Source organism: Onychostoma macrolepis, chromosome 17 (assembly GCF_012432095.1).
Source record: "Onychostoma macrolepis isolate SWU-2019 chromosome 17, ASM1243209v1, whole genome shotgun sequence".
Lineage (NCBI taxonomy): Eukaryota > Metazoa > Chordata > Actinopteri > Cypriniformes > Cyprinidae > Onychostoma > Onychostoma macrolepis.
Window position 1 is genome coordinate 24423522 of NC_081171.1, and position 13295 is coordinate 24436816.

General features: G+C 34.6%; 1 long non-coding RNA gene and 3 gene segments (V, D, J or C); all 4 read left to right on the forward strand.

Annotated features, from left to right (window-relative positions):
• Nucleotides 1–841: 841 nt before the first annotated feature.
• Nucleotides 842–1640, forward strand: LOC131523661 (T cell receptor alpha variable 20-like). The segment is given in 2 exon segments: nucleotides 842–1170; nucleotides 1253–1640. Coding segments are annotated over 2 exon segments (402 nt in total).
• Nucleotides 1641–2279: 639 nt separating this feature from the next.
• Nucleotides 2280–2993, forward strand: LOC131523664 (immunoglobulin kappa variable 4-1-like). The segment is given in 2 exon segments: nucleotides 2280–2414; nucleotides 2543–2993. Coding segments are annotated over 2 exon segments (351 nt in total).
• Nucleotides 2994–8991: 5998 nt separating this feature from the next.
• Nucleotides 8992–9926, forward strand: LOC131523660 (T cell receptor alpha variable 13-1-like). The segment is given in 2 exon segments: nucleotides 8992–9135; nucleotides 9225–9926. Coding segments are annotated over 2 exon segments (420 nt in total).
• A 51-nt stretch (nucleotides 9927–9977) lies between these two features.
• On the forward strand, nucleotides 9978–12514 carry LOC131523670 (uncharacterized). Its single transcript, XR_009266829.1, has 4 exons — nucleotides 9978–10001; nucleotides 10084–10198; nucleotides 10497–10560; nucleotides 12379–12514. It is a non-coding gene; the product is annotated as an uncharacterized LOC131523670 (long non-coding RNA).
• Nucleotides 12515–13295: the final 781 nt, after the last annotated feature.

Sequence of the window (13295 nt, forward strand, 5' to 3'; positions counted from 1 at the left end):
ATTGTTGTCATCATAATTACTCTCGCTTTCTCAGGTGGGGCTTCATATATGTTTATATGTTCAAAAGTAATTTGACTTTCTTTTCTGTTTAGATGTGAATATGTGATTCTTCTTCTCACAGGATTTTCTCATAGTAACAACGTCGACCAGTCTCCATCTGTCATGATTAAGAAACAAGGAGAATCTGCAGAGATCCGGTGTTTACACAGTGTGTCCGGTTACAATAAAATCAACTGGTACAGACAAAACCAGGACAAAGAGTTCACATTCATGGGATATTTACTTATAACAGATCCAAACCCAGAAAAAGAGTTCACCGAAAAAATAAAAATGTCAGGGAATGGAAATAGCAATGGATCTATGACTATTAAAAATCTTGCACCTCGTGACAGTGCAGTATATTTTTGTGCTGCGCATTACACTGTGTTTTAGATCCCTGCTGTTCATTACAAAAACCTCTGTTTGACACTGCTGTTAGAAGAAGCAAAAAAACACAACTGTTTCATGTCTTCATTCACACCTGCTCCTGTGGCATTCACTGTATTTGAGAATCTGCCAGTTTTTATGAAAACAATTAACAGAGGAGATCTGGAATACAGTTAGGCTGATCCAAGTTTACATGATGAGTTTTACAAATGCACTTGTGTCATTAGAGTCCTACAATGGTGCAGAATCTTAAAAATCTTAAATAATGTCTTTGTTTCACCCCCCCCCCTCTAAGTCTGTTTATTTTCAGGTGTACTTAGGTTTTAAATCCATGTACATTAATTATAAAATCACATCCAAACATTGATCCAAAGTGACACAATGCATTTAAGTTTGCGCTTTCATAGCTCAGGACACTCAATCTTCTCAGTTATTCATTCACTGTAGTTTACTTTGTCTCATATATTTCTTCTAAAATTGTTATAGGAAAAATAAAAATAGATTCAAACGACACTGTTGTTGATATACAGCTATACATTAAATATGGTGAGCATAGCTGCATCACAGAACAACTGTGATATTATAGAGAACTCTAGTGAATTTTCTTTCCTGGGGTGGGAGGACGTCACTTCCTTTCGCTTGTTGTGACTTTTATTTTGTCTCAGTGTGTTAGTATGTGTTAAGCTGATGTGCTGAATGCCACCACGATGATAATGTTTGCCTTATTCTTTGTCATGTTGCCAGGTAAGATTTTTGTGTACTTTAATATCAAGAAATTAATTTCATGAAAATGTCCATGTATCATTCACCGTTTTTTTCTGATTAGGTCTCATACGAAGTAAAAAAGTTGACCAGACTCCACAAGACCTGATAAGGAACCTCACAGAATCAGCTGTTGTCACTTGCTCACATTCAGACCAGGGCTTTGAACTCATCCTCTGGTATAAACGATCTGATGACAAGGGATTCATTTTTCTTGGTTATCTCAATAATAATTTTCAAAATCCTGAAGATGAGTTCAAAGACAAAATCGAACTTGCTGGAGATGGCAGAAGTAGCGCCACACTTACAATAAAACATCTGACTGCAGACAACAGCGGAGTCTATTACTGTGCAGCTCGGAGACACAGTGTGTTAAAACCCCACAACCCAGAGCAAAAACACTTCCTTATCACGTCTCGATATCTGTAGTGTGCACTAAAACAGGTGAAACAAACCACTAAACCTACAAGTATTTTACTGTGACAGTCACAAAACAAACAACTTCTCTGCCCTTCCTGTTTCAATATTGTAAATATTTGTGACTCACACTGACTCAATAAATTCACATTATTTGCAAATGATCAGATTATGAAATAGGTCAAACATAATCTGTGCAGCTCTGTGGAAACTACTATTTGATTTAAATAAAGAAACAAAGAGACTGTGTTGGGAACTGAAAATAAGCTTACAACTTACTCAATACTGTGTATATTATATACAACCCCACTTTTACATAAAGATAGAATGTGAAATAGAATGCATTACTAAACAATAAAAATATTTAATTGTAGTGTTTAAATCGGTCTATATACAGATATTCCGATTTATCTCAGTGACACTTCATATAAACCCATTTCAACCCCATAAGCTTTCCATCAATTGGGAACTGATATATTACCTATGATAATATAATTATTTATCTGCAATATATTTGTTGTAATGGCTGTCAATTAAGTAAAATCCTTTTTGCTTTCAGATGATGTAGTTACAATATCTACCACAAGGTGCTAGCTTGTCATGCTAATCAACTTTAACACCTGATTGAAACAGGTCAGATGAGTTGTACATTCTTCATATTTGAATGCACATCCACAGCATATCAGCGATATTGTGGTGATGTACTTTAGTGTTGTTGCTGCACTGTATTTAGATTAGATTTTCTTCAGTACTGAGTTTCAACATGAGAGTTGTCATCATATTCACGGTTACACTGATCCATCTCTCAGGTAATGTTTGTTTATTTATTTATATATAAAGTAATGTAACTTTGGAGTTGTGTAAATGTGTATACATTCTATGGTAATTCCACTTTCTTTTCTGTTTAGATGTGAATATGTGATTCTTCTTTTCACAGGTTTTTCTCTTAGTAACAAAGTCGACCAGTCTCCACCTGATATAATTAAGAAACAAGGAGAATCTGCAGAGATCCGGTGTTTGCACAGTGTGTCCAGTTACAATCAGATCAACTGGTACAAACAGGGCCAAGGGTTCACATTAATGGGATATTTGGTTGGAACATCAAACTACAGCGAAAAAGGATTCACAGATAAAATAGTCATGTCTGGGAATGGAAATAGCAATGGACATTTTACCATCAAAAATCTTGCATCTAGTGACAGTGCAGTGTATTTTTGTGCAGCATATTACACAGTGTTTTAGATCCTTGCTGTTCATTACAAAAACCTCTCTTTAATTCTGTGGTTAACAGATAAAGCTTCATTCACACCTGCTCCTGTGTTTTGATCTGTGAGAGTTTATAATGAGAAACACATGATATAAATTGTGTAGGTGACAGAATGTGAATTATTGGGTTCAGTTAAAGTGGTTTAGGTCACAGTAATTAAGACAAACTTTCACTAACAAAAAGTAGATGTATCATGCCTGTATGTTCCTTTCTGTTATATCAGGTATGTCTGTGGGAATTGAAGACCAGATAGAGGTGGATAAAAGCAAATATTTTCAGTTCACTAATGCTGAAAAATGAAGTTTTTACCACAGGGAAGACCTTGATTAATCAGCTGTCCTGCTCTATAACAAAAAAAACAAAAAACAAAAAAAACATAAACTGGATTAAGTGCAATTACTATTAAGACCAGTTGGGGTCTCCTTTCAACCTAATTTAAATAAAGACATTTCTCAAAGGGAGCGTGCGATCTCAGAGAGCACTGAGAGTTCATTGTTAAAGGTGGTTTATTCTACACATCACTCTCACTGAAGCATCAGCATGACTTTTACAGTGTGTTTGATTTATTTCACAGCAGTGCCATTCTTGGTCTTAGGTAGGCCCTGAAGAATCATTGCTTTCTGCATTTTCATATTTTCACAGCAGTTTTAATATGCTTGTCATTTTCTTTTAAACAGGGGAATCATTGAGTGAAAAAGTTCATCAAACGCCAAAAGACAAGCTGGTTAAAACGCAAGAGCCTGTTTCACTCAACTGCTCTCACACAATACCAAACTATTACATGATATTATGGTATGAGCAAAAGGGTGACAGTGCGCTAAATCTCATTGGACATGTGCTTTATACAAAACCAGACATCGAAAGTCAGTACATAAATCAGTATGATATTTCAGGAGATGGTGAAAAATCCTCTACTCTTGAGTTCAAGTCGAATGCATCTGGGAGATCTGTTATGTATTACTGTGCTGCCAGCAAAGCACAGTGTTAGAGATCATTTCATCTGCCTACAAAAACCTGTTATTACCACAAAACCAAAACTGTAGTAAGGAGTTTAAATTACTGGCACTTATATGTCCCATGGATTATTTATTGTTATTGTAGTATATGTATTGCTCCATTTCCAGTGAAGCTATCATTGCGTTGTGTAAAAGTATAGGATACCTTAAATGTCATTTTACCTGCAGTACATTATCAAATAAAATACATAGTAAGGTGGAAATGTCATAATTTTTTCCCCCTCAGAACCAATTATTGACAGAATTGAAATGTTGGACAAATCATATATTTGACATGTATCTGAACTTATATACATGTATATATATATATATATGTAAAATGAAGAACTGACAAAGCTGGATAAAAACAAATATTTTCTGTAATCAGAGTTGGTGAAAAGACTTGACCAATCAACTGTATTGCTCTAGGAAAAGACTAAAAAAATTAAATTGGTGCAGTTACTATCAAAACCAGTAGGAGTCTCCTTTCAAGCAAATCTAAATAAAGAATCATTTACAGGGAGTGGGACAGGCTTTGTGCTTCTTAACAAATGCTGGGAATTCATTTGTTAGGGGTGGTTTATTCTGCAGAGAGCTCCAGCACTGAAGCATCAACATGATGTTTACAGTGTGTTTGATTTATTTCACAGCACTTCCATTCTTGGTCTCAGGTACAAAATTATTTTTTTTACATCTTCATATGGCTTTAGAAAATAAACACTTTTAAAAATAATTTTCTTTTTCTTTCATACAGGGGAATCTGTAAGTGACAAAGTTCATCAAACACCAAATAACAAGCTGGTTAAAACTCAAGAGCCTGTTACACTCACCTGCTCTCACACAATACCAAGCTATAACATGATATTATGGTATGAGCAGGTCACAGGGGATGTTGCTCTAAATCTTATTGGATATGTGCGTTTCACAAATCCAGCCACAGAAAATCCATACACAGATCAGTTCAATATTAAAGGAGATGGTGCAAAGTCCTCTACTCTTGATTTTAAGTCTAATGCATCTGGGAGATCTGTTATGTATTATTGTGCTGCAAGTGAAGCACAGTGTTAGAGATCATTTCATCTGCCTACAAAAACCTGTTATTACCACAAACCAACAATTTATGTATTAGTTCTCCACTCAAAACAGACATTCATTTAGAGACCTTTAAGCACTACATTGCATTCACTTTAACAACCAACCAACCAAACAACTAATAAATACATACTGCACATATGTGACCCTGGACCACAAAACCAGTCATAAGGGTCAATTTTTTGAAATTGAGATTTATACATCATCAGAAAGCTGAATAAATGCTGAAAAGACCAGGTTAGACCAGCATGAATTTCCATTCCATCTACTGTCACTCTAAAAAAAAAAATGGTGTTATATAGCACTAAAAGTGGTTCTTTGGCTCGTAATCATAAGGGAACCACTTTTGGTGCTGTATAGTGCTTCAGTGGTTCTTCAGTGGTTCTTCACCGGTTCTTTGGCATGACTGAGGGGCTATATAGCACCACTACCATATACAGAACCTGTTAAGCTCCTGTATGGTTCTTCAGTGGTTCTTTGGGGTGATTAAGGTGCTATATAGCACCACTGCCGTACAAAGAACCTGTTAAGCTTTAAAAAAACCTAGTGAGAACACCAGTAAAATAAACCAATAATGCATCATTGTTTTACTTGCTTGATTAAAAATTTGTTCTGTAAAAAAACAGAACTACTTTGAATAGCAGTCAAGATACTAGGGTTGCCAGATTTGCAAAATAAAACCAACCCAATTGCTAATCAAAACTGGCCCAATCATGTTTTTTCCATTATTCCCCCATCATGGGTCCCCTCCATCGAAACTGCAATCCGGGGAGATCACTTTAGCCTGCAGACAAAAAAAGAACCCACAGCAAAGTGTAAAAGTATCCCAATTAGCTTGGCAACACTTTTTTTTTTTTGCTGCCAGAATATGTAGTTACAACTAGTGATCGACCGATATTGATTTTTTATAACCGATACCGATACCAATTATTTTCATGTTTACGTGTCCGATAACCGATATGCAGAACCGATATTTATTTACTGTTATAAAGTAAATAAATGACTGAAAGGAGGAAAAACCAAAGTGAAGTATGGACTTACTTCACTCAGTTATCTTAAAAAATTTTTTAAAAAGTTGAAAATTAACAGTCTTTTATGTTAAATTTAATCTTAATATTTGTTGTAAATTTAATCATATTACAACAATAAAAACATTTTATTTATAAAAAGCATCAGCGGCAACACTGATTTTAACAATAAGCAAAATAAATGTAGAATGTCTCATTTTCAAATGGAGAAAATAAATAAAGGACAGGAGTCATGACTTCATTTTAAACTACAGTTTTAGGTTCATAAGCTGTTTAATAGGCTAAAGAGTGAAGAATAATTCACTGGATAATGTTAATTCACTGAATAAGACTCTCTGGAATATTGAAATATAACAAACAAAACATTGTGTTTTATTGCATTTCTCAACTGGTATGTTATATCAGAATTATTAATATGTTTTTGTCATTCTAGATTATGAAATGCCTGCTGACAGTGCGGTTTATCTATGCAATTACATGAAACTATAGGCTACTCAAATTGCGATCGTTCGCGGAGATAGTAAATAATTAATTTCCATAGCGATGTATTTATTTAGATGTTTATTAATGAAATAATGATTATATAGTAAATGTTAATATAATTTAGCGTGTTTTAAACAAGTGAATCTTGTTAAAAGTTACATGCGGTGGCCGTGCTGGAGCATTTCCTGAGCATCAACCGCTGAGTGAACAGCAATATGAAAGCGGCTTCACGAGACTGATGATGAGCATAGACAACAGAGAGAGAATTCAATTCAGCGCTTTTATTTCCAATATGCGCTCATTCATGGCTACATATTATTTAATTCAGGCAAAAGTCTTTATTGGGACACACTGACGGATTATCTTACGTGACTCCGTGAGTTCGTCTCTATTTCTTAGAGCCAAGCTGTGTAAACTGCATATCAGGCATTTATGTAATACATCTAATTTGATGGCTGTTATGTTAAATAAAGTTTACTAACTACATCAAATCAAGTAGGCTACCTGTGCACACCGTTGTTGTTGTCTCGTGTCCCCTCAGACGCGCAGCAATGAAAAATCCTGCGCGCAATTCTCAAAACACCCACAAGATGGCGGCGTTTATCGGTGAATCCGATATTACAAAACCGATATCCGATTACGGTAAAATGCTTAAATATCGTGAAAAATATCGGTAAATCGATATATCGGTCGATCTCTAGTTACAACCTCTACCAGCAGGTGCTGGTGAACTAGTCATGCTAACCAATACAATTTATTCATATGGGAGTGTATATCAACAGCATATGAGTAATATTGTGATGTGTTTACATTGTTTGCATACAATGTTTACATACAAAACAAACAAACAAACAAACAAAAGAAACAGAATGAACAGAATTGACCTGTTTGACACTGTATCAGGAAAATCTGCCTCAAAACGCATATATGCGTTTGTCGACCCCAGAGGGTTAACAGACACAATTACATGGCACATCCATTGTAATTATTAACTTTTAATGTCTTTTTCAAACATTGATCAGGCAAACTTATCCACTGCTATTTAGACTGAGCTTTCGTAAAAAACAAACAAACAAACAATAATAATAATAATAAATATAAAAACAACAACAAACAAACAAATAAATAAATGAAATAAAATAAAAAGTAACCATATATTTGCCATATATCTGAACTTATGTTTGTGGGAAATGAAGAACAGATAAAGTTGGATTAAAAACAAATATTTTCAGTACATTAGAGCTGATAAACAGACATCTCCAATCATTTTTACTGCTCAAAAGACTTTACAAAAAGGTGCAATTACTATCAAAACCAGTAGGAGTCCCTTTTCGACCAAATCTAATTACAGAAACATTAGAGGGAGTGGGACAGGCTTTGTGCTTCTTAAAGAATGCTGGGAATTCATTTGTTAGGGGTGGTTTATTCTGCACATCATTCAGAGAACAGCACTGAAACATCAACATGACATTTACAGTATGTTTGATTTTATTCACGGCACTGCTATTCTTGGTCTCAGGTACAGAATTGTTCTTTTTACATGTTCTTATGATTTTAGCCTTTCACACTCTTTTAATCATTTTCTTTCTCTTTAAAACAGGGGAATCATTAAGTGACAAAGTTCATCAAACTCCAAAAGACAAGCTGGTTAAAGCACAAGAACCTGTTACACTCACCTGCTCTCACACAATACCAAGCTATAACATGATATTATGGTATGAGCAGGTGATAGGTGCTCTAAATCTTATTGGATATGTGCGTTTAACAGATCCAACCACTGAAGTCCAATACACAAATCGGTTCAATATTAAAGGAGATGGTGCGAAGTCCTCTACTCTTCAGTTCAAGCCGAATGCATCTGAGAGATCTGTTATGTATTATTGTGCTGCCAGCAAAGCACAGTTTTAGAGATCATTTCATCTGCCTACAAAAACCTGTTATTACCACAAACCAACAATTTATGTATTAGTTCTCCACTCAATACAGACGTTCATTTAGAGATTTTTTAAGCACTACATTGCAATCACTTTAACCATAAATCAAATGAAACAAACAAATAAAAATATATATATTTTTTTGCAATATTACTGGTTAACTGCAAAAAATGTAAATAAAATAAAATAAAATAAAATGACAAATTATGTTGCATAGTTTTTCTTCTTTTCTTTTCTTTTCTTTTCTTTTCTTTTCTTTTCTTTTCTTTTCTTTCCTTTTCTTTTCCACAGTCCAGGTGGAAATTTTACTTCTCAGAGGTTGATCTTTCATGGATCAGGAAACAATGTCTCAATTCTCAGTTCTTTATATACTTCTTCATAAAGGTATCAACTTTGGTTCAGATGTTTCTTCACAAACGTTTGATGGAATACAGTAATAGTAATGAGCTATACAATTAGCACAGCCCAAATCATTTATTCTTGTAAAATGGAATGACAAATGTTTATATTGAAAATCTGAAAAGCATAATATCATTGTTGTGTCTGAGAAACAACTGATATTAAATTGATTTTGATTTGTAATTTTTCTTTTCTGGGGTGGGAAGGTGTCACTTCCTGTCACTTGTCATGACTTTTATTTTGTCTCATTGTTAGCAAGTGTTAATCAGTACTGACTATGCTGAATGTCACCATGATGTCAATGTTTGCCATATTTGTTGTCATGTTACCAGGTAAGTTTTTCCAAAGCATGTTCTTAAAGGCAAAGTAATAACGTTCTAAAAATACCATACCATTTATAATTTCTTTCTGCTCTAATTAGGTCTTGTACAAAGTCAGAAAGTTGACCAGACTCCACGGGACCTGATAAGGAACCTCACAGAATCAGCTGTTGTCACTTGCTCACATTCAGACCAGAGCTTTGATCGCATCCTCTGGTATAAACAATCTGATGACAAGGGATTCATTTTTCTTGGTTATCTCAATATTGATTTTGCATATCCTGAAGATGAGTTCAAACATAAAATCAGCTTGGCTGGAGATGGCAGAAGTAGCGCCACACTTACAATAACAGATCTGACAGAAGACAACAGCGGAGTCTATTACTGTGCAGCTTGGAGACACAGTGTGTTAGAACCCCACAACCCAGAGCAAAAACACTTCCTTATCACGTCTCGATATCTGTAGTGTGCACTAAAACAGGTGAAACCGTTTTTTCCCCCATGGTTTTTCTCTGTTGAAACAGCATCAAGAAAGCTCGTTTCAACCTACAGACTAAAATACAACCTTTGGCAATGGTATAAAATTAGCCAAATTCAACATTAAAACCACAGACTTGGCAACACTGCAAGATTCTTTGGTGCCAGATGTAGTGACAACATCTACCAGCAGGCGCTAGTGAGCTAGTCATGCTAACTAGTAAAATTTAACCGACCAGTTTAAACTGGCTCACAGAAAAGTTACACTTCTACATATCAAAGTGATGATCTGTTTTACATTGTTGTTGCATCAGTAACATTTTCACATACAGAAACAGATTCTCTGAGCGTCAACATGAAAGCTGTCCTAATATTTACCGTTACGCTGATCACTTTCTCAGGTAAGGCTCTGTATGCATTCATGCAAAGTAATTTAACCTCTCTTATTCTGTTTTGTGAAATATGTGAATACTCTCTTCACAGGTTTTTCTCTTAGTAACAAAGTCAACCAGTCTCCTCCTGACGTGATTGAGAGACAAGGAGATTCAGCAAAAATCCAGTGTTCACACAGTGTGTCCAGTTACGATCAAATCAACTGGTACAGACAAAACCAGGACCACGGGTTCACATTAATGGGATATTTACTTGGAAAACAACCGTACAAAGAAAATGATTTCAAAGATATCATAGAAATGTCTGGGGATGGAAATAGCAATGGATATTTAACCATTAACAGTCTGAAATCTAATGACAGCGCAGTGTATTTTTGCGCTGCTTATTACACAGTGTTTTAGATCCTTGCTGTTCATTACAAAAACCTCTCTCTGATTCTGTGGTTAACGGATGAAGTGTAGAAAGTTTAATATTCACACCTGTTCCTGTGGTATTCATTTCAGACGCTGCTGGTTGTTATGAAAACAACAGTCATCTATTGTGCTCACTGAGAGGGATCTGTCAGACGTAAGTCAAATACTGTCCGAAATGGTTTTATTGCTGAAAAGACCAGGTTAGACCAGCATGAATTTCCATTCCATCTACTGTCACTCTAAAAAAAAAAAAAAAGGTGCTATATAGCACCTTGGCTCGTAATCATAGGGGAACCACTTTTGGTGCTGTATAGTGCTTCAGTGGTTCTTCACCGGTTCTTTGGCATGACTGAGTGGCTATATAGCACCACTACCATATACAGAACCTGTTAAGCTCCTGTATGGTTCTTCAGTGGTTCTTTGGGGTGATTAAGGTGCTATATAGCACCACTGCCGTACAAATAACCTGTTAAGCTTTAAAAAACCTAGTGAGAACACCAGTAAAATAAACCAATAATGCATCATTGTTTTACTTGCTTGATTAAAATTTTGTTCTGTAAAAAAACAGAACTACTTTGATTAGCAGTCAAGATACTAGGGTTGCCAGATTTGCAAAATAAAACCAACCCAATTGCTAATCAAAACTGGCCCAATCATGTTTTTTCCATTATTCCCCCATCATGGGTCCCCTCCATCGAAACTGCAATCCGGGGAGATCACTTTAGCCTGCAGACGAAAAAAGAACCCACAGCAAAGTGTAAAAGTATCCCAATTAGTTTGGCAACACTTTTTTTTTGCTGCCAGAATATGTAGTTAGAACTAGTGATCGACCGATATTGATTTTTTATAACCGATACCAATTATTTGCATGTTTACGTGCCCGATAACCGATATGCAGAACCGATATTTATTTACTGTTATAAAGTAAATAAATGACTGAAAGGAGGAAAAACCAAAGTGAAGTATGGACTTACTTCACTCAGTTATCTTAAAAAAAAAAAAGAAAAAAGTTTAAAATTAACAGTTTTTTATGTTAAATTTAATCTTAATATTTGTTGTAAATTTAATCATATTAGAACAATAAAAACATTTTATTTATGAAAAGCATCAGCGGCAACAATGATTTTACAACCTCTACCAGCAGGTGCTGGTGAACTAGTCATGCTAACCAGTAAAATTTATTCATATGGGAGTGTATATCAACAGCATATGAGTAATATTGTGATGTGTTTACGTTGTTTACATACAATGTTTACATACAAAACAAACAAACAAACAAAATAACAGAATTAACAGAATTGAACTGTTCGACATTTAACAGACACAATTACATGGCACATCCATTGTAATTATTAACTTTTAATGTCTTTTTCAAACATTGATCATGCAAACTTATCCACTGCTATTTAGACTGAGCTTTCGTAAAAAACAAACAAACAAACAAACAAACAATAATAATAATAATAAATATAAAAACAACAACAAACAAACAAATAAATAAATGAAATAAAATAAAAAGTAACCATATATTTGCCATATATCTGAACTTATGTTTGTGGGAAATGAAGAACAGATAAAGTTGGTTTAAAAACAAATATTTTCAGTATATTAGAGCTGATAAACAGACATCTCCAATCATTTTTACTGCTCAAAAGACTTTACAAAAAGGTGCAATTACTATCAAAACCAGTAGGAGTCCCTTTTCGACCAAATCTAATTACAGAAACATTAGAGGGAGTGGGACAGGCTTTGTGCTTCTTAAAGAATGCTGGGAATTCATTTGTTAGGGGTGGTTTATTCTGCACATCATTCAGAGAACAGCACTGAAACATCAACATGACATTTACAGTATGTTTGATTTTATTCACGGCACTGCTATTCTTGGTCTCAGGTACAACATTTTTCTTTTTACATGTTCTTATGACTTTAGCCTTTCACACTCTTTTAATCATTTTTTTTCTCTTTAAAACAGGGGAATCATTAAGTGACAAAGTTCATCAAACTCCAAAAGACAAGCTGGTTAAAGCACAAGAACCTGTTACACTCACCTGCTCTCACACAATACCAAGCTATAACATGATATTATGGTATGAGCAGGTGATAGGTGCTCTAAATCTTATTGGATATGTGCGTTTAACAAATCCAACCACTGAAGTCCAATACACAAATCGGTTCAATATTAAAGGAGATGGTGCGAAGTCCTCTACTCTTCAGTTCAAGCCGAATGCATCTGAGAGATCTGTTATGTATTATTGTGCTGCCAGCAAAGCACAGTGTTAGAGATCATTTCATCTGCCTACAAAAACCTGTTATTACCACAAACCAACAATTTATGTATTAGTTCTCCACTCAATACAGACGTTCATTTAGAGATTTTTTAAGCACTACCTTGCAATTACTTTAACCATAAATCAAATGAAACAAACAAATAAAAATAGATATTTTTGCAATATTTCTGGTTAACTGCAAAAAATAAAAACAAAATAAAATAATATGACAAAATTATGTTGCAAAGTCAAGTTTGGCATTTCTTTTCTTTTCTTTTCTTTTCTTTCTTTCTTTCTTTTCTTTTCTTTTCTTTCCTTTTCCACAGTCCAGGTGGAAATTTTACTTCTCAGAGGTTGATCTTTCATGGATCAGGAAACAATGTCTCAATTCTCAGTTCTTTATATACTTCTTCATAAAGGTATCAACTTTGGTTCAGATGTTTCTTCACAAACGTTTGATGGAATACAGTAATAGTAATGAGCTATACAATTAGCACAGCCCAAATCATTTATTCTTGTAAAAATGGAATGACAAATGTTTATATTGAAAATCTGAAAAGCATAATATCATTGTTGTGTCTGAGAAACAACTGATATTAAATTGATTTTTGATTTGTAATTT